Source organism: Tupaia chinensis, unplaced genomic scaffold, assembly GCF_000334495.1.
Source record: "Tupaia chinensis unplaced genomic scaffold, TupChi_1.0 Scaffold139207_1, whole genome shotgun sequence".
In the NCBI taxonomy this organism is placed as follows: Eukaryota; Metazoa; Chordata; class Mammalia; order Scandentia; family Tupaiidae; genus Tupaia; species Tupaia belangeri.
This window is the reverse complement of record NW_006199097.1, coordinates 83,403-105,599: the sequence shown is the minus strand read 5'-3', so window position 1 is coordinate 105,599 and position 22,197 is coordinate 83,403. Positions and strand designations below refer to the sequence as shown.

The 22,197-nt window shown below is 35.0% G+C and overlaps 1 protein-coding gene across 1 annotated transcript in view; it reads right to left on the bottom strand.

Annotated features, from left to right (window-relative positions):
• LOC102477836 (catenin alpha-3-like) overlaps nt 1-22,197 on the bottom strand; it is a 139,668-nt gene that overhangs the window by 54,795 nt on the left and 62,676 nt on the right. Inside the window, exon 3 of the mRNA XM_006161813.1 lies at nt 10,336-10,441. Coding sequence (XP_006161875.1) covers nt 10,336-10,441 — 106 coding nt within the window. The remainder of the gene's footprint in view (nt 1-10,335; nt 10,442-22,197) is intronic.

Genomic DNA, 22,197 nt, shown 5'->3' with positions numbered 1-22,197 from the left:
TCCATGGGCTGGCCTACAAATGATTTTTATAAAAAGATATTCACTGCAGAATTACTTAATAGTAGCAAAATTGGGAAATAACCTAAATACCCTAAAATAATGACAAGGCTAAATAAGAATATATATCTATACAATGGGACATTATATAGTTCCCAGAGAATAATGTTTCAAAAAATGTGTAAAAATGTTTTGGAAAGTTAAAAAAAATCAACATTTAAAAGTCCAAATTCTATTCAAAGGAACAATATTATTTTTTTGGGGGGGAGGGGGGGGAGGGAGGTTTTCTGCTACAGGGCACCTGCACTCGACAGAAAGAGACAGAGAGACAGAAAGCAAGAAATCACCCCCCAGCGGGGATGGCCATGCTGCAATCTCTTCCCCTCCCATTCTACTCTCAGGATCTTGGACACGCACACACATGCACCCAGGTCTGGGACTTGAACTGCGTTCGACTACATATGAGTCAAGCAACATAGCCATTATGCTAACTGCTGGTCCCAAAGTAACAGTATTTTTAAAACATGCTGGGAAGTTGGGCCCGCAGATGGCATGGTGGTTAGGGTACTGGACTCCCACATGGCCGAATGTGGTTTGAGTCCTGGATCTGGCAGCTTGCTTTCTCACTTTCTCTTTCTGTGCCTCTCTTGTCAAATTGAAATAAGTAAATAAATAAAGTTAAATAAAATAATTTTTTAATGCTGGGAAATAAATATAAGAAAATGATCAATAAATGTGAAATAATCGGTAGTTTTCATTTTCTTTATATTTTACATATCTTAAAATAAATGTTGCATTTAAAATTCTCTCATTCTAAATGCCCAAACTACAAATTAAGGAGAATGAAATAGAATGATCAAAAAACATTTCATGCATGTCTGCCTTTATCTATAATTAATAACTACAGTAGATGTTAGAAATTCCTGAAAAGATGATCTCTTTTGTGAAACAGACCACTCAGCTCCAGATGTGTGCACAAGATAAAAATACAGACTCTTGAGTCGAACTTAATAATAATCCACATAGGTAGCAAAGAAATCAATTCCTCTGCAGAAATACTGTTAATCTGCTAGATAGACATGGACATAGGCAAGAAAAAGGCGGATGCACAACAGTGAGCCAGAGAGACATTAGTTACAAAGATGACGGATCTTGGGATTGGACATTTCTCAAGTTTTCACTAAAAAAGTTAGGGTGACCCTCAAATCTCCTCATAAGAGTTCATTGTAGTTATTTAAGAAGAAAAAAACAAACAAACAAAAAAAAAAAAAAAAAAAAAAAAGAGAATGAGAAGGAGGAGGAAGAGAAGGACCAGGACCAAAAGGACAAGGAAGAGAAGAATAACCATGGCTAATTTTCCCATTTCAAAAAAATATTATTATCATAACCTTGTTTACATTACATTGAATCACGTATAACTTTACGGTGTATTATGGTGTATTTATTTTTCCAGAAGAAATACCATGCATACCAGTCAATACAAAGACATTAAAATCCACATCCTCATCAAATAGTTTTCAGCATGGCTAATTTTCATTGAATTTTTCTGTGCTTCAAGTGCGAGCTTAACTAGTTTAGGCATATCATCGCAGTTCTTTGTCAGCTCCCAGGCACAGGCATTTCCCTACTTTACAGACGAGACATTATCTATACTGCTGAGAAGGTAGTCATTTCCTTGTTTTATCTTGACAGGTAGCTGCTCTTTAGCAGGCATTTCCTCTTTGCCAGATTCTGTGCCAGGTCCTTCACGTGCACAATTCTGTGTTAGTACTCACAGCACTACTTTACTAGAACTGACTATTGTCATCTTGCAAATTTGGACACTAAGTTTCAGAAAGAGTTAATGGTATGAGTTTAGTTGTCTTTGTTTCAGTCACAGGAATGCATAATGATCTATACAGCAAAATGTAATCTTCAAAAGGCTCATGGAAAATGCATTCTCTACAAAAGCTACATACAGATTTCATTTTTTTGTACACCAAAATAAACTTATACTTTAATTCTGTTATTCTATAAACTTTTTGAAGTCCTCTTGTATTCATTCAAAACATATTTTGCTTTGATGTCACTGACTTTCTTATCTGTTCTTAGTTCTTACGGATGGACTCAAGGATAACACTATCCCTTTCATGTGTATGTAGTGCTTTCTCTGTCATTCCATATTTTATTTGTCATGTACTATGCTAGGTGCTTCGTCCATGCTAACTCTTTTAATAATCACATAATTTATAAAGTAGGCTCTATCCTTATTCCCATTTAGCAAAGGAGGAAACCAATGCACAGAGAAGTTAATTGATTTGCCAATTAATAAGTGGTAGAGGTAACGTTCAAATATGTTCAAGCATGATTTGGTTCAACTTTCTTACTTCCATGGTTGATGAACAGTATCAATCTTCTTGTCATTTGTATCATATACAGCAAACAATAAATCACTACTCTGCTTTATAAATTGGTTTCTTTTTTATGTATAAATTGGCTTCTTAATTTGACACTCTGATTTATAAGTTATAATTGGGATTATTGTGAATTTGTTTCCTAAAGACCCACACCACTATATAATTCTTAGTAAATTCAAATTTGCATACTAATATATTCTTGACCAATCACCAGTACTGCTATGACCTAAGTTTAAGCAAGACATGCAGATTCTCTCAAGAGACTCTCTATACCATACTAGAGAGTCTGATTCAATTAAGGAAAAGCATGAGTTAAATAAGAAGAAAGCTCAAAATTGAACTTTTGAAGTTCAACTTTAGCTGCTTGACCCAGATTCATGCTTTATTTCCAGAACTGATGAGAGTCTTGATTATACCGAACAGTGGCAACAGTTTTATAACTAAAGTAGAAAAACATGCTAATTGCTAAATTCCCATGCTATAAGTTATTAAAATCTTTCCTGTTGACATTTGAACAGCCTTTCTGAGTCAGGTTTGGCTGCTTAGAAACAGAACAAGAGAATGAATCATTCCTTCTTTAGAAATTCTCTTCTACTATTTGTCAAATCTTTTGACCACTTGTATGCCTTCTTTGGAAAAATGACTAGTCAGGTCCTTTGCCCATTTTAAAATTGAATTATCTGGGCCTTTTTAGTTTGTTTTTGTTGTTCTTTTGACATTGAGTTGTATAAGTTCTTTGCATATTTTGGATATTGACTCCTTCTTGGATACATGGAAATATTTTCTTCCAATGTTGTTGCCTTTTAATTTTGTTGATTGTTATATTGCATACCTAAATATATACAATTTATAATATGAAACATAAAAATTAAGTTAAAGTCAAATAACTATTTTTACACCTTTTGTATTTTTACGAAAAGATGATAGAAAAATTTCAGGCCCTAGATATGTACAACATTCTTGCACTCAGCTCCTTGCTTCCAAATAAAATTTGCCTTAAATGATACTTAAAGGAATACTGATAGGAACTTTTAGGCAAATCAAAGGGGTAAAATATCATAGCACACTTTGGTTATTTTTCACCTTGTTAAGATAGGAGATATTGACTAGGACATCTGGTTAGCTGTTTAATTCATGGATCTTATTTTTAATCTAAGTTTTATAACTACAGAGATACCTACTACAGGTAAGCAGATGGCCTATCAGCCTAAATGGTTTCCTCACCTGAAAGCTGTTTTCACTCTTCTAGTAAGATTCTTAATACCAGTACAGATTATATCATTCAGTAATGAGAGGAAAGGTGAAAAACATTCAGTACGTTTCAGTTTGAATTTCAAGGGTACATTAGCAAAGTGAACACTTTTAAAGACCTTTATTTCATAATATTAGCATGTTTTTTGGTGCCGATATGAAGTAAAAACTTTAAGACATTTACAATGACTTTTGCAATTATGAACATCAGTTTAAAATTTGTGAGTCTGGCAAACTTTGCTAATGAAAAGTATTAGGTGTCATTGTACATTTGAAGAATAGAAATTTTAAGCAATCAGTGGTAGCAAAAATGCTCCAGTGTCCGAGACCTTTCTCTTCCCAAAGGGCTCATTTCCTCACCTGTAATCCAGCCCGAAGATTGTGTAGTTCATCTTACTTGGAGTCACAGATCATCAGTGATCCCATCTTTTTCTGTACTTTTAATGACTCTCTAATCCTTGAGCCTATCAACATAAATTACTCAAAACAAAAACACTCCAGCATCCCTGTAATTATTCTTTTTTTTTTTTCAAGACTTTGCTTTCTGAAAAACATTTCAGTCATATTCCTTATTTCCTCAGCATGCCAAAAGCTGGCTTCAACTCCTCCACTCCACAGAACATTAGTTTATCGATATCACCAACAGTCTTTCAATAACCAAATGCATTGTGCATGTCCCAGTCCTCCCTTATTTCATCTCTCTGCAGCTTTTCAAATTTCTTTTATTTTTTTAAGTCTATTCCCTTAATGATTATAAATATATTCTTTTCAAATTTTCTCCTAGGTTTTTTGAATTAAAAATTATTTTTTCAAGAGAAAATTTTGATACAAGAACATGTGCACTTACCAGAGAGATGGAGAGCCAGAAATAAAGAAATCACCCCCTGAGGGGATGGTCATGGTGCAATCCCTTCTCCTCCTTTCTCCTCTTGTGATCTTGGGAACACACGCCACACACACACATATGAACCCTGTGAGAGTTTAAAGCTGCCGGGTCTGGGACTTGAATCACAGTCAATTCCATGTGAGTCCAGCAATGTAAACACTAACCCATCCGCTGGTCCCATTTCCTGGCTTTATAGTAGCCTTCTGACCTTTTTTGTAAGCCATTTATTATTGGTGTTTTTAGTTTTTGTTCTTGAGTATCTTTGACAGTAACAGACACTGCTCTTGCTTCATCCATCACTAATACAAATATAACTACTTATTAATCACGGAATCCAATTACAAATCATTAGCCAGTCTCATCTTCAGAAGATGCCCAGACCTACTGAATTTGTACATCTCATTTCAGTGTCTCAGCTAGCTCATCCTCTATCATGATTTCTTTACACCTATATTGTGCTTTGTATTAATTGTCATTGAAGACTGCCTCCTATCTCTTAAATTTGATCATTCCTCAATTTATCACTCTTCACCTAGAAATCTGAACATACTTTGGATGTTTTCCTTTTTTGCTATGCCTGTTAAGGTCACTGTGTGGCAAATTCAGGTTCTAAAACACAAAATAGAAAAGGTATCCAAGCAAGAATGGTTAACATCGCATGGGACTTTGATAATTAAGTCAGTGATATGGTCACGACTTGCAATGCTGATTTGTAGATTCAAATTTGGAAAACTATAATTTGTGACATATCTTGATGTATGAATGAACTTTAGATGGTATTAATATCTTCCCATATGTCTTTATCCAGACTGAAATTGTCTCGAGTTTGAGAATTGCCTCAGATTCATTTTACTTACAACTTGATTTGGACACTCAGTCACTCAGAGAGTGAGAGATACTTGTAAGGCTAAGTAAATATTAAAGATAAAGGTGTTCTCTATTTTCACCAAAGCTCCTCTCCTTTAGTTGAAAAGTTCTGATCTGACCTACTTCAGTGAAAAATGCTCAGAAGTTATGAGTCTCCTATGTAAAAGACCACAATTCAAAAATACTACCCTCTACCTGATGCCTGAAATTTGTCAGCACAAAAATTACATGGGTTGTTAGAAAATTTTTCAGCAAGTACACAGAATAAGAGTGTAGAAACTATGATAGAAAAGTCATTCAGGCAAATTCTGGTTATTCAGAATTTTTGGTAAGACAGCCAGCTATGAGGAGAAACTTTCCTCATCCTTTACACAACAAAGAGCTCCTTTCTCCTAGACTCTAGGAGGCTTTATTCTTTGGTTCCTAAGGTTGTATTTTATATACATTAAATAAACCTGAACATATAATCCGCCTCAAAGCATTTAAGACAGTGAGTGAAAAAATGACTAAGATCTGTTAAAGCAAAATTGTAACATAGCATCATTTTAAACAGATAATTGACTGTTGTTTCAAGGATGTGAACAAATTGATATTTCAGTATCTATTTGGTCCTACTTAATTCTTGAGGACCTGTTATACATTTACATTTATGATGTGGGAAATCATCAATTTAGTGAACAAATCTAGGCATCAACATCTCTGCTCAAAGCAAACCTTTGGTAGATCGTAGCACACAAAATAAACATAGTGTCATGAGATGAATCTGTGAATTATAATCCTGAAGAAACACGTAATAATGAGGGGCCAGGCAGTAATGCTCTTGTAACTCCAACTGGACCTACATGAGAAGGTCTTAGATCTGTGTCCTGAACATCCCTGAAAATGCAGCGTGCATGTGCCCATGATCAAGGCCAACCAAGACTGTGGATGGATTGAGGCATGATGACCCTGTTGGTGGCTCTGTATCTCTGTCTCTCTATCCATCTGCCTCTCTCTAGCTCAATGAAGAAAATAAATAAACTTTAAGAAAAAAGATATGTAGTAAGTGATATAATGGGACCAGGCTCCTGGCCTGGTGTTTAAGGTAACTGGATCAATTACGGCTAACCGAATAGTTCAATTCCCAGACCTAGCAGCTTGAAAAACATGCTGGGTACATGAATATGCATGCACAAAATCCTGAGGAGGGAGAAATGGTGGAAAAGGGACTGCAATGTGACTATGCCCCATTAAAGGATTCTCTTTCTCTCTCTCTCTCTCTCTCTCTCTCTCTCTGCCTCTCTATAGTGAGCTCACATGCTTACTGGTGAATTAAAAAAAAAAAAAAAAACAAAGATATAATGAATGCTTTAGAAATTTTTTTCAGCATAACATTTTTCAATAAACATTTTTGACTTACAACAGTAATGTGTAACAATGCTGTAAGTTGAGTCTAGCCACCAATAATATTTTGTTAAAATAGCAATATAATTTACACTTGTTGGTTGTTTTATTCAGAATTGTGTGCACTGTATCTGATTTGGCTTGTAATTCTTTGTTTTTTAAATGTCATATTTTCTTGAATTAGTATTAGCTATCAATACAATAACACTGTAAATCCATTCTAATTATGTTCATTATGATTAGGTGGGAGTACCCAGTTCATATCTTAGCTTTGCCAAAATTATAGTGAAGGAGTAATCAGTTTATAGACATATGACCCAGAGGTCATAAAGCTTACATTTTTCTCTGTTTGTGTGAAACACTTTGGCAGATGTTAATTTTATTTTGCCTCCTATTAATCTTCTCCCTATTTGAGCTATATTGATTCTGTAACTAATTAAAAATATCTTTCTGTGTATTATTCCTAATTTATGAGGTATTCATTTACCTAGTTTAGAATATCTGCTAATAGGATAAATTACAGTGTAAAGTGAAGGAACAGAAAGAAATGTGTACCAGGTGTCTAGCTTCTTGGATTTGTATTCTACTTCTCTAACATGACATTCTATTTATTCATAAGCAAGCTATTTAAGAATTGTGATAGCTAACAATATCCTGTCTTTTAGGAAGATACTGTCTAACAGAGTCAAAATGTGTACCAGACTACTATTGGGCTTACTTAAAGAAACATAATCTTGAAGGGGAACACTGAAGGTACCATACTATCTTGAGACAATTCTGGAATCCAAGAAATGTTTGACTGAGACAAGCGAGCTGCCATGAGGGTTCTGGATGTATGAGCAAATGGTTTTAGTTCATCTCTTCCTATGTAGCCCATGGCAGTGAAAGAATAGTGAACTTTACATGGTATATACACAATAAATCCATGGTCAAGAGAACATGACCGAGAGGAAGAGTGAGGGGAATAGTAAGGAAAATCTAGGAAAGCAGAATCAGCTAATTTGATTTCATTCTATTCTCTCTATATATGAATTTTACGTATAACGCTAAATTGTTGTAATATTATATCACACACACACACACAGACACACACACACACACACACATTCAAGTCTATACTGGGTAGAATTGGACATTGATGTTTAACCTTCCCATACTCCATCAAACAAACAGACTAGAAAGCTTCATAAAAATTGTTAAATTGTTTTGGAACTCAGACTAATCAAAATCAAAAGCAACTAATATGTTAGCGGATTTTTTTATATCATATGTACCTAGACACTGAAATCATATTATTTGATAGTTACTTAGCTTTATTTCATAACTACAGATATTATTTTCTGTCTAAAATCTTTCTGTTAAGCTATCAAACAATATTAGAAGCCCATGCATAAACAATTTCCACAGGTAGTCATTACAATAATGAGTCAGTTTCTTTATTCTCAGTTGTAATTTTTTAAAACTCTGTTTGTTCAGAACAAAAGAAGTTCATTTGAAACTACTCCACCATACGAAGCAGAAAAGGCCAAAGCAAGTCATCTGTGACTCTTCATCAGTCAGTGACTGTGTCTTTAAGTTTCTTTTAAAATGTCAAAGCTATATGGAATTGAGACAATATGCTTACTTTTCCCACATAATATTAATAATGTTTACAAACAAGGTATAATTTAATAGAACTAGATATGAAAGTTTCTACTGCAAGGTGATCTGAGTCAATTAAAAAAGAATGTCAGGGCCAGCAAGTGGTGTGGTGGTTAAGGTGCTAGACATCCATTTGGCCAACGGTGGTTTGAGACCTGACCCAGCAGATTGAAACTCATGCCAAGTGCATGTGCATGCTCAGAATCCCAAAAGGAGAACAGAAAAGAGGGAACTGTGGTGTGGCCATCCCCCAAAGAGTGACTTCTCACTTTCAGTCTCTGTGTCTCTCCAGCAAGTTCATATGCCCTAAAGCAAAAATCTCTCTTAAAAAAAAAAAAGAATGTCAATATATAGCTTAAATGTGACACAAATTTTTGAACTTTGAAAATAGTATGTTCCAAAATAAACAGAAGAACAACGGTAATAAACATCCAGTATTTAACATTTATTAGTTTTATAAGTTTATCTAATGTATTATGGTATCACTTATTACATTTATATTTACTAACATAAAAGAGAATATAACAAAATTCTAAAATAAACCATGGCATGTTTGAACTTTAGTCATTTATTTAGACTAAGAAATCTTGTCTGTTATTGAGATAGAGTTTGTTTTAAGCTATAATACTAAAAATATGATTAATCAATCTGTATAATTCTTAAGGTATCAAGATACTAAAAAATACGTTACTCAAGGAATGTTTTAAAATATTTTCCCTGCTATTATTAGTCCTTATCCACAAAAGTAGAATCTTATAGAAGAGAGTGCTTAACATTCTAAAAACGGAACATTGAAAGAATGAATCATAGTAAGCACAGTAAGAAGCAATCTGATGAAGTTTCTAAGTATGTAAGCAAGATATAACATGGAATAGTTTCAAAGTCAAAAAGAAGAGTTTCAAAGGGAAATAAAAGTGTATTTTGAAGTTGAATACAGCAGAAAAGCTGTGAAGTAACATTATACCCCAGTCTTAAATATTAATGGACTGCCTCAATACATTAACTAATGGAACTAACAGGTATTTCAATTAAAGTGAGGCATAAGGTAATTCTGATAATGTAGTTGCTGGTTAGAAAATTGGAATAGAGATGGGAGAAATCTAAGGAAACGAAACAAAAGTGTTTATGTGTGTGTGTGTGCGTGTGTGTGTGTATATATATATACATATCATGTTACAGCTTAATTTTAGCATTTTACTCATTTGCCTTTCAACTTTACAAAGATTGGTAGACTACATTGTTGATACAGAAAAGCTAACATAATAAAATTTTGTAGTATTTTTTAATTTTCAGAGGGCATATGTGCTCAATAGAGAAAGACAGAGAGGGAGAAACCACCTCCGCTCATGTCCCTCCTAGTGGGATGTCATCATGCTATGATCTCTTCTACTCTGCCTTCCCATCCTGTTGAGACTTAGGGCATTCAAGCACATGTGCACAGTGTATTTTTCAAGCCGCCAGGACTGGGATTTGAACCACAATCAGCCAGGTAGGTTCTAGCTTCTTTAACCACTATGCTCTGGGGCCAGCCCCATAACAGAATTTTAAAACATTGATTTTTTTTTTTAAGAGCAAATGAAAATATAAAGAGAGAGTATCAAGGAAATAAGCTCAGTTTGGTTATCATAAGCCAATTCAAATTTTTACTTATATTTGAAGTAAAAAAAAAGCTAATATTTAAAATGATTTGAGTATAAACATACTCAAAGATAAAAAATCTCTGTCCCCCAATGTATTAAGAGTCCTTAGAATTAAAGTGTCCCCTACTTGTACATTGATAGTGTCATAAAATTAAAATAATTAAAGAAATAGCTGATCAAATAGAGCAAAAATTCATCTTTCCTCCAATTAATGTTGGAATGACAGACAGTAATTGGCATGAACTTTTACCACTTCTATTTGTAAATAACTCACCTGATTAGCAATCTGCCTAGCAAGGATATCCATCCGTGAACCTGATTCAGATATCATTTTAGCTGCATAGATCACATCAGTTGTATGTTTTAATGGTCCTTTACCCCTAAACATTAAAAAAAAAAATACATGTTAGCTACAGTAGTTCATAAAGAAAAGTTTTTATCTATATCTAGCTACCTATCTAATAACATGTATTCATTTATAGAAGATTCTCATCCCACGTACTACTGGTCATTGATTTTACATACTTTGGTTTTGGACAGCCCCAATTACTGCAATAGTAAATGGATTTTTTTAAATGGAGGTCTATTAAGCTAAAATTCAACTACTTTGGAAAGAAGATGAACTCCAGTCAATCTCAGATGTTTTTTTTCTTACAGTGAAACTCATATTAGAGTTACCCTTGGTGAACTGAGATACCTCAAGGCAAAGGCATGTTCCTCATTCTGGGAAGAAACAATATTTTGAACATTGTATACATCTAACAGTGCTTTCTGATCAGCAGGACTATTTTTATCTTTCTCTTTTTAATTTTTTTGTACAGACTTTCAGTTAATTGCTTTTTACTTTTAGTACATTATCTCCCATCCACAACTAATTCAAACAAAGAAAGTCCAGACTGGAGAAATGTGCAATCCAGGATTTTAACATTAGAGCATAACAGAAATTCTTCTCCCAGCTGGCCCCGTAGTGGTCTTTCCAGCTTCAAAGAAGCGATATCTGAAGCCTTCTTACCTAAGCAAATGCATTTATTCTAGTATCACTTCAAAGGAAATTGTTGACATTACTCTGAAATGCATAAACTTTTCTTCTAGACAAAAATGAATTTGGGCCTGAAGAGAATTCATAAGAAATACTGAAATGCCATGCTCTCTGTTCATCTCAAATAATCCAGACTTATTTTGAAAAAAAAAATGTGTGTTAACATCAGCTGCTACACAGTAGGTACTCCATTCACATACCTTGGCTTAGCCAGGAGAACACTCTAGCTAGAAGGAGTGATGGCCTGGGTGATCTGACCTGATCTTACAGCCCCTTGATCTTGTCTTCTCAATCCTCACTCCTGCTATTTAACATCATGATTTGGGCATGAGAAAAAGGGAGAGACTGGTCTGTAGGTAAAGCTTGGGAATCTAAACACAGCAAGTCCCAGAAAGTCAGTAAGGCATAAAAACACCATTCACGTATCCTTTACATTTTATTTTTGACCCCTCTATTCTCCCCAAATCTGTTTACTGGCACTTAAGCAGTTTCTATTTTGAAGAGGAAAAAAACAATCAGTGTACTATAGTAACTGAGTATGAAGCAGAACACTACTTTGGACTGTTTCTCAAAACAGTTCATTTATTACTAGTTAAGTATTTGTTGAATAAACTAACACTCTGTACTCAGTTTCCTCAGTGATAACATTAGCATTGGGTACGGAAGTAGTGTAAGAATTTTATACTTTAATTTCTCCAAGTGCTCCAAATATTGCTTTAAACAAACAATTCAAAAATGTAATTTTTGGGGTCAGTTTACAACTGGGCTGGTGGTTAGGCAGCTAGATCCTCCATGGCCAACCATGGTTTGAGTCCTGGTCTCAGCAGCTCGAGAAACATGCTGGGCATGTGCATATGTGTGCTCAAAATCCTGAAAGGAAGAAGAAACGCAGGAGAAGGGAGTGTGGCTGGCCATTCCTCATGGTGGTTGCTTTCTCTCTTTCTCTCTCTCTTCAGACAGCACATACACTGTCTGGCAAATTTTTTAAAATAAATAATTTTTAAAAAATATGACAAAGTTGTTTTGTTATTTTGACACATTAATTGCCCCTAATGTCATAGAATAAAAGTTGGACTGATTTCAGGATTTTGCAAGAGAAAAGAAAGAAGTACACTTTTATATTTTTGAAGCTACTCTCCACTTGTTTCTTGCATGATTGGCCACTTAATACAAGAGCAGTATTTCTACAGAAAAAAGTGGTACTGGCTTTGGCACACTACTATGAAATGGTAGTCAAAGATTTCCATATCTAGACTTCTTTTTTCCCAGAAGTTCCGCCCTTTAAAAATGTGAGATGTATGCAATTGGACTGGATAAGATGAGTTTTTTTTTTTTTAATTTAAACTCTTCTTTCCCCCCAAAATAGCTACCTAAATGAATGAAGCTGTTTCATCCATTTAAAATCACTCCTCTCCTGATATCCTAACTCTCCACTAAGTGTCACCACAGTGACGGCCAGAGTTTTAACTACTTTATTCCTGTTCTTGTCCCTAGCTAAAAATGGTACCCTGAAGGAAAGTTTCACTAAAGCAATTATTTTGATGCTTCAGGGAGAAGAGAAATAATAAGGATGTTGGGAGAGACAAACCAGTCAGGCCTCGACACAGTGGAGTTAGAAGAAAGGGGAGTGAAACAATCTTTGTTCATGTCTTATATATGCTTTGGATTGACCTTGAGGGTAGGCACTGTGATGTCAAATTGGTTAAGATTTAGAGGAAAATCTGTATAACATGAGGAAAATCTTTGTCCACTAAGAATAGCAATATGTGAAGATCAAAGAGGGAATCCATGTGATACTAAATGATTTGAAAACCTGGACACCAAAATATTTATAACCTGTATGCCAGAAAGACCCTTGCATTGCCCTTTTCCCATGGTGCCTCTCAAAAAGATCATAAGCGAGCTTTTCTGTAAAATGGAACCGCATGTTGAACACAATCAAATCCTGGCCTCAGAGATGGTTCTCATCACACTTCCCTGAATCTGCTGACCTGAGTTGCCTTGTAATTTTTTAAAAAGTCAACATTAATCATTACACTACTTGAGTTGCTTTTATCAAATTTACGCTACATATCAGGCAGGAATAGACATAATATACATGGTTATGTTCAAGGAAGACATTGCATTTCATTATTTCTATGCATCTCCAGAGAAAGCTAAACTTAAATAAAGCTGTCTAAGCTCCCAAAAGGCAATGCATCAATTTTCAAGGTCTTAAACAATGGACAAAGGTTGTTTCTAAGGAGAACAGCTAAGGTTCCCATCACTTAAACAATAGACAAAGAATTATATCTAAGAAATACAGCTAAGGCATTCTTCCCCTTGAAATAATATATTTCCCTGTATAAAAACTCTGGGCTGATGAAAGAGAAATTGTTCCTAGTTTTAAATACATACGTTTTTAAGAAATCACTACCTTAAACACATGTAAAACTTAAAAGTAATGTTAATACACTGTGACAGATCACAATTACTCTCTTCCCCATGTTCGTAATTAAATGTATTGCCTGGCAAGCTTCCTACTGAGTGCCAAACAGAATACACATTTTATAAATGATTCCATATCATGCCAAGCTTCCAGAAGAAGCTACAATTACTGAGACTCTAATTTTTTTTTTCTACATTCTCAGCCTGAGATGTGCTACGTAATGAAGGTTTCTTAAATTGGGAAATACATTCAAAGGTTGTTTTCTGCCTTCATTTTCATAATGGGTTCTAGGATCTCCTGTCAGAAAATTGTATATTAAATCATTGAGTTGGATCCTCTGGAGAAAGATTCTCAGAGAAGGAAGGGATAGAGATTGGAAACATTTTAAAGAAACCAGAAGCTAGAAATCTTTATTTAAAAGGGGCTGTAATAGTCTATCTCCCAGAAAGGAGGGCAAATGGAGCTCTGAAGTAAAGGGCCTGTCAAATATCAACTATGTGGGGTAGTGCATGTTAACTTGGACATTCCACTAAGTGTGTGTGTATTCCAAAACACCACATTATATATGACAAATACATAAAACTTTACCTGTCCATTTAAAAAATAATAATAATTACAATTATAGGTGAGAAAGTGTAATGGGAAAGGCTACAATCACCCAGTGATGGTAATGACACGAAAATCATATTTAGCTGAATTTCTGAGAGATCACTTTGAAACTTAACTCATTGGTTTAACATAAACCTGCCAGCCATATCTGTACTGCCCTATTTTTGACTCATTCCTCTTTCTGAGCTCATCCCATTTCGGCATTCAGACCTCTCCCCTGTTTCTCTTTTGATTAGAATAAGAAATTAAAAAAAGGTGGGACGTTATCAGTAATAGCTGAATTTACTAGGGTTTCACATTATAAACAAAAATATCAAATGGATGTACAAACTCATGTTGTTGTTTTAGGAATGAAGAATATCTATGAAATGAAACGAGAACTGAAAGCTTAATTACATCATCTGCAGTTTATAGCCCCTAAATCTTTGATGACATAGTATTACTCCCCTTATCATTACCAAAAACCTTCCCCTTAATCTTTTTTCATTTGATATTTATATAGAATAAGTCCCATGACATTGTAGTGCACTTATTAGATGAAAACAATAAGAGTGTATGTGTATATTATATATATATATTTACATAATAAAAGCTAACACATTTAACATTGTCTATGTGCTAGGTACCATTCCATACACATCATACACATACTAATTTTTATCAGTATAATAATTCTGAGTTTATAATTGTCATCCTTATTTGTAGAGTTGAAAACTGTGGAACAGAGACATTAAATATATCTCTTTTTTTTTCAATTGCCAGAGGAAATGTGCACTCACCAGAAATCGATTGACAGACAGACATATGATGGAAGTACTCCCCTAAAAAGGGCATAGTCATAGAGTGATCCCTTCTCATACAGTTCTCCATCCTGGGATCTGGGATGTACACATGTGCACCTGGCATGTTATTCAAACCTTGATCAGTCAAGTGGTATCCAGCTCTTTTAACCACTAGTCTGTGAGACTAACCCAGGACATTAAATATACCTTGAACAAATTAAGGAGCAAGTAATTATTGGAAATGAAATGTGAACTCAGGCAATCTGGCTACAGAGTTTGCTTTTAACAGTGATGCTATACTACCTCCCATAAACACATTCAATTAAAATATTGGAAGTTCTCTTCAGCTATCTATAGGAGTTACCATGAATGCAATGGGGGGCAAAGACCAGGGTTAGATCTAGGTAGTGGGTAGTTGGAGTGTCCTCAAACATTGATTTGCTCATAAACAACAGCCATAAGGAATACAATCTAAATGTATGTCCCTGCAAAATGAAAAATGTATAATGCATAGGATTTTAAGGTCATGACAGATGGTTGAATTGGTCCCAGTACTCGATAGTACCAGACTTTCTTTCTTTAAGTGTTATGACCTGTTTTTCTTATCCCCATTACGTTTACTCCCTCTCCCCGAACCTGCATTGCAAACCTACACTCAAACTCAGCCCTTCCACATGCTAGGCAAGAGACTGCACTTTGATGTTTATTTATCATATAAGAAATGGAACTTTCATGTGTGAGTCTTAGCTTTAGACATAATTATTTTTAACATTCAAATTTATCGCTGCAATAAAGTAGAGTGAAATTAATATGGACGAGAACATACACATTTTTTTCTACATCCTGGTACTACTACTAATTTGCTGGTTTTAGTTTTTTATTTTCTTTAAACTAATGATTGCAGTATCTGTCACATGCTAAAGAAGACACAATCTGATCTTTCACACGGTATCTGACACATAAGAGGTGCTCATCAAATGTTATAATGTTTTTCTTCTCCTTGTACATTTTCAAATAAAAGGGAAAAAAATACCTTATTTTAGTTAAAAATGATAGTACTTGCCAGATATCAACTAAACTAATTACACTGAGATCCCTCTTGCAACTGCTGACAATATTATTCTGTAGAACCTTGTTCTTAACATCCTTATACTGAGAAAATACACACATATATATACATTTCTGTGTGTGTGTGTGTGTAACACATACACATATATACTCTGGGCATGTATGTGACTGTCAGTATAGTTGATATTGGTCAAAGTTGTTCTTTAACCCCTTATACAAAGTTTCTTTACAATTAGCAGTATCTTTATAGTAACATAACTTTATAAAATAATTTAGTTCTCTAAGCACACTATCAGTATTCTCTTAGTCATAATTCTATATTCAATGCAAAGAAATAAATGGCATTATCATGGAAGCAATCACGAATGAAGAGAGGCAGGGAGGTGCTACACTAGCAGGGACGCACTGCTCTGCTATTGAAACACACGATTTACTTAGGAAACTTTCTCCCTTATGCATATTACTTTCTTTTATACAGTGTCATTCTCAATTGTTGGAAAACAAGCTAATAGATAATCAACTAATAATGTATTTGAGTAATTATTATTATAAGGAATTTGAGGGTTTCAAGTCTGAAGAAGACATTGTTCTCTGAAAAAGAAATTATTTGTCTAAAATACGTGTTTGTCTATTTGTATGTGTTCTATTCTTATTTTTGCCCTTTTTTCCATATTATGCAGAGTAGCTTAACTGCTATAACTTTCTATATAAGACCTGAAAACATCGCAATTGTTAACACTATTTATTCCTCTTTCACATCAGGTAAGGTGGATTGTGGGATGATGGATTATATATCACATCATTATTTAAGAATCCAGGTGCCTTCTATCTTCAAGAGCTCCTACCTCCTAAGGTTTCAGAGCCCTCTGCTCGATCCATTGCATTTAGAGATCTAGCAATGAAAAAGAATAAGAGGATCTCATGGGAAGCTTAGGGGTCATGATGGGAATTAACAGACGTCACTAGCAACCACATTCCAGAATTAGACATACAAACTGATATAACTGCAAATAAGAATAGGAAATGCATTCTATTTGAGCCCAGAAATAACAGAAAGCAGAGTTTTGGGAATTTATAGTATTGCTTCTGCAAATGCTCCCAGGAGTGCTAAAATCCAATGTTTATTTATTTATTTTTATTTTAGCATTAAAAAGTTGTGTTTCTTGTGAAAGAAAAACTTAGATATAACCAACTAGATGGGAAAAAGTGGAAAAGAATCATAGTCTTTCACCAATATAGCTAAAATAAGACATGAGTTCTACTTGGGCATAACACCAGTTCTATTTCTTATTTTAAAATCGTCACGATGTAGTTGGCCTGTCATTAAAAACAAAAATTACAAAAGTTCTGCTTTGTGCATGATAATCTTTCATGTTTAACATTGTATTTATTTATGAAACAATATAAGACTTATTTCAAAGATATTTATGAAAATTAGCCCAGGAGATACTTCTAGTTAAATTATTATCAGTATTGCTTTTGTTGTTGTTATGTATATATCTCTTGTTGTTGTTGTTGTTGTTGTTGTTGTTGTTGTGTGCATAGGGAGCACGGATTCCCTTCTTCAAATTTACAAATTAGTTTTCTAAAAAAAAAAAAAAAAGAGAGAGAAAGAAACAAATATTGTTCTCTATTTGAGCGCTCAAATTCCCCTATGTACCCTTTACCTGTTAGTGTTGAATCAAATCCTGAACAGACTATAGAATTTAAAGAAGGATTTCGTGGAGGACCAAAGAACACTAACCATGTAGGAAAAAGCAAAAATAAGAATTATAATCGGGATTTCCTTAGCAAGGTTTATTTGTTGTTAAGATTTTTTGCAAAATAGAGGTCAGGTTGCCAGGCATTTTTATTTCTGTCTTCAATAAAACACACAATATTTTCTATTTCTTCCCAAGTGTGAATATTTTACTATTGTTCTGGGTAAATTTGTACGGAAAGTATGCATGATAACAAATTTTATTGTGGGTTTTCTATGTTCCAGGCACTATTATGATTTTGTAATGTTCTCATTCACTTCTCATGCCCAGCACTGTGGCAGAGTTGTGCAGTTTTCACACCTCACACCTGGAGGAACTGCAATTTACATCAGTGTGCACGTCACAGCTTGTGCTGACTCACACGCCCACTCTCCATCTAAAATATATTTATCATTGTCCTGTGAACGAGAAGAGTCTTACGAAGCCAACAGCCCATAGCTTTTCACCTGTGTATGGACATAAGCCTTATGTTTAAATTAAAGAGCCAGATGTTCAAGTCATGAGTACTTTTGGAGCTAGTCAAAAATAAATCACGTGGTGAGAGCATCATCACAGTAAGACATCAGTGTGAATCCTAAAGCACTCAAATTCAGTAGCTACCTCTGAATCTAGAGGATGTTTCATGTATTGCAAGGAAATGCACAAGAACAGCAGCTTGTTCTCAGTGGGATCCTAAAGCATAATTCTCTGTCTGAACCAATCCCAAGGACTATAAAGTAGCCTCTCCTTTGGTTGAATTTCTTTAATCAGCAATTTGACATTTAACTTTCTGTTTTTCCTTTGCTCCCCTATTCTACTTGGGCCCAAAAGTAGATACATCTAAGAGAAAATTATATTTCTCCCCCACTGAACTGCTGAATTATAGTGACATAAAAATCATTGTGGGTGCCCAAGATCGAACATCACACATTCTCTAGAACTAAGAACAAAGCCATTAATGTTAATGTATATAGTAAAATATTTTGACTTGATTGACATGCACATCATGCATGCTGGGAAAAACCATGTTGCAAGCCGTAAAGATGTACACTGATAAAAAGTTTAAAAAATTGGGTATTTTAGCAGTAGTAAAAATTGTATTATATAGATAGAAGTTTTTTTCTAGTGACTTCCCATATTTTGACTAATAAGCTGTTTTAATTTCACACCTAAAGGTCACAGAAATTTAAGAAATATTTTCATACAATATTTCCAATGGCAAGGGAATTTCTGCATTGATCTGAAGGGAAAAGGACAGTTGGTAGTTGCATGCATTCTGATTCTTACTGCTCCCCCTATAAGATATGACTGGGGTTACTATTGTATCTATTGTTCCCCTAATTTTTCTTCACATAATTCCTTTGTATTGGTTTCCCAGTGCTGCAGTAACAAATTACCTCCAATTAAGGTATAAATAATACAAATTTATTACTTTACATTTCTGGAGATCAGAAGTCTACCAGGCTAAAGTTGAGGTGGTCGTCGAGCTGGCTCCTTCTTTAGGCTCTGAGGGGAGAATCCACACTAATGTAAGCCAATGTACTGTAAACACCATCGCACTCTCTGACTATGAGAGTCCTTCTTCTTCTTGGCAGTGGCCTCAGCATTACGCCTGTTCATGCTCTCTTACAAAGCCTTTTTAGGTTTCTAGTGGCTATCTGTATTCCTTGACTCATGGTTCCTTCCTCCATCACTATAATCCCTGCTTCTATCATGACTTCCATGGCCTTCCTTTTTGTTTTTCTGCTTCCTCTTGTAAGGATACCTGTGGCATCACTGGACCCACTCAGATAACCCAGGATAATCCTCCCATCTCACAATCCTTGATACAATACATCCACAAAGTTTCTTTTGCCATGTAATGTCACAGATTCTGGGAATTAGGAAGTAGATGTCTTGAAGAGCCATTATTTTTGAACCTACCAGAGTCCTTGAGAGTCACCAAAGAGTCAGAGTTGGATCCTCTAAGGAAGCGATAGTTTTCCTGAATTTAGGTCAAATCAGCTGGGACACAGGGACAGTCCTCTGGTGCTTGTTTCTCCAGATTGTTAGTCCTTTATTTATTTATTTTTTGAGTATGACCTTTATTATTCCAATACCTAAGTCTGCTAGTAAAAGGCTTACGTTCTAGATCCTTCATAGTATGCTATCTGTATTTTCCTTTACAATGGGACTTCAGAAATTTTATTGGAAAAATGAAATTAAAACACAAGTTCATTTTAGTACCAAAAAAAGTCTAAATCCATGTACAATTTTTTCTTATATTTTTCTTAATTACATATTTTCCATGAACTTTTTGAAGACTCTTAGTACTTAACAATTTATACCAAAAGGAGTGGCCTGGAGAAATGTGGAGATGATTTGAAAACCAGAGTTCCTTGGGGAGACACATGTACCTCACCTTAATTTAATCTGCTGTTTCCTCCTCCTGGTGCTTCATACAAACTACACAACTTCCTGAAAATGCAGCAGACTCTGGCATGAGGTGAGAAGGAAGGAGTTCTATTTTGAGAGAGATGGGGATGTTTTTCAGTCCGTTATTTTATGTGCTCTTTTCTTCTTTAGGACCCACCAGGTTTGAAAAATCTAGGGGATGTTTTCATGACAGTAAGTTACTATACCCACTGCATATTTAAAGTAGTCACTTGGGAACACCATTACAGCTCAAATCATTTAAGAATCCTCTTGAAAGCAACTGGTTATTGAAACCATGAAATATGGAATAAACTTGTCAGTGGTGACTCTCCAGATTCATTGAGTAATGAGGACGCACAAGGAAGGCCGTTTGTTTCTCCCCTCGTACATGGGAAAGTTACCCCTGCAGTGCCTTCTGCTTCCCTCCAAGAAAAGCCTGTAAGTCATTATTCATTGACACCTTCTCAGGATTAACAGGAAATCTGTACTCAGCACCAACATTTGAAAACAGGTCTTTTTTCGCCTCTACACATTCCTTTTCCAAGTGCGCACATTAATCAAAGCCAATGTACTGTAAATACAATCGCACTCTCTGACTGTGGGAGTCCCTCTTTTTCCTGTTGGCAGTGGCCTCAGCATTAATCATGTACACGATCTCTTACAGAGCCTGGGCATTTTTTGCAGCTTTCCCTTAAACCAGTGTAATATACTGGCTGGGCCTGCCTCTTTAATATCAGACCAAATTTTATGGACTCAGAAAATAATCATTTTCAACTTAGGAAAATAATATAATTTGGCCATTATTATTTAGCATTTGACCTTCTCAAAGCTTACCAACTCATTTTTTATGCTGGTCACAGCGCGGTGTTAACCTAAGGTCCAGATGAAGAAACATACAGAGGTGAAAGGGTCACTAACTTAGTCAAGACCTATCACAATTAATAGATTGGGTACAGGGATGGTTCAAGGGTCTTACTACCAGTCTGGGTCTGGCTGTTGTTCCTGAGATGAAAACCTGATCTTTGGCATACCCTCCCTGTCCCCGTCTGGTAGAGTACTACTCCAGTTTATTAATTTTTAGGACACTGTGAAGCCTACCACTTTCAATTGGTTTGTTGCTATAGAGTGGGACTTGAGACATACTGTTTTATGCAGCTAGATTTTATGTTAATGTACCATTATTGTTGTTCTCAATTATTTTATATACTTTATTAAATTATTACAATGTGAAATGACTCAAAGTTGATTTTTAAAGGGTATGATTTTAATATTTGAAATAATCAGCTCTAGTTCAGACATACACACATTGTTATTATTTTACTTTCTCTCCCCATCAGGTCTAACATGCAATTAGTCACCTAATGCAAAATGAGACAACATACATAATGCCGCCTCAATTAAAAGAAGTTAAAGCAATTTCATTGTAAAATACTAGTGATCCAACATCATGCCCAGCTATATGATCCTCCTTATCAACTGAATGTGTCCTAGCCCTAAAAATTTCTTGCCTTGGAATAAAACAGACTCATGCCATACTAAAGTATTTTAGAATTGCTTTTATATTGGGTGGCTCAGTTTGGGAGGTTATAGGAAGATATAAAACTGAGGAATATACGAACAACAGGCAGACTGAGATAGAACTGAAAAAAGTTTTTCCATTTACCATAGCCACAAAAAGTATAAGATACTTAGGGATAAATCTAACCAAAGAAGTTAAAGACCTCCACAAGGAAAACTATGAGAAGATAAAAAAAGAAATTGAAAATGACACAAAAAAGTGGAAGGACATCCCATGTTCCTGGATTGGAAGAAAGAATTAATATAATCAAAATGGCAATTTTACCCAAATTAATCTACCTATTTAATGCAATGCCAATCAAAGTACCAGACACATTCTTCACAGATCTAGGAAAGACAATCATAAAGTTTGTCTGGAATCATAAAAGACCCCGTATTGCCAAAGCAGTTCTGCACAAGAAGAGTGGAGTGGGCGGCATCTCACTCCCTGACCCAAAAATATACTACAAAGCTGTGGTAATCAAAACAGCATGGTACT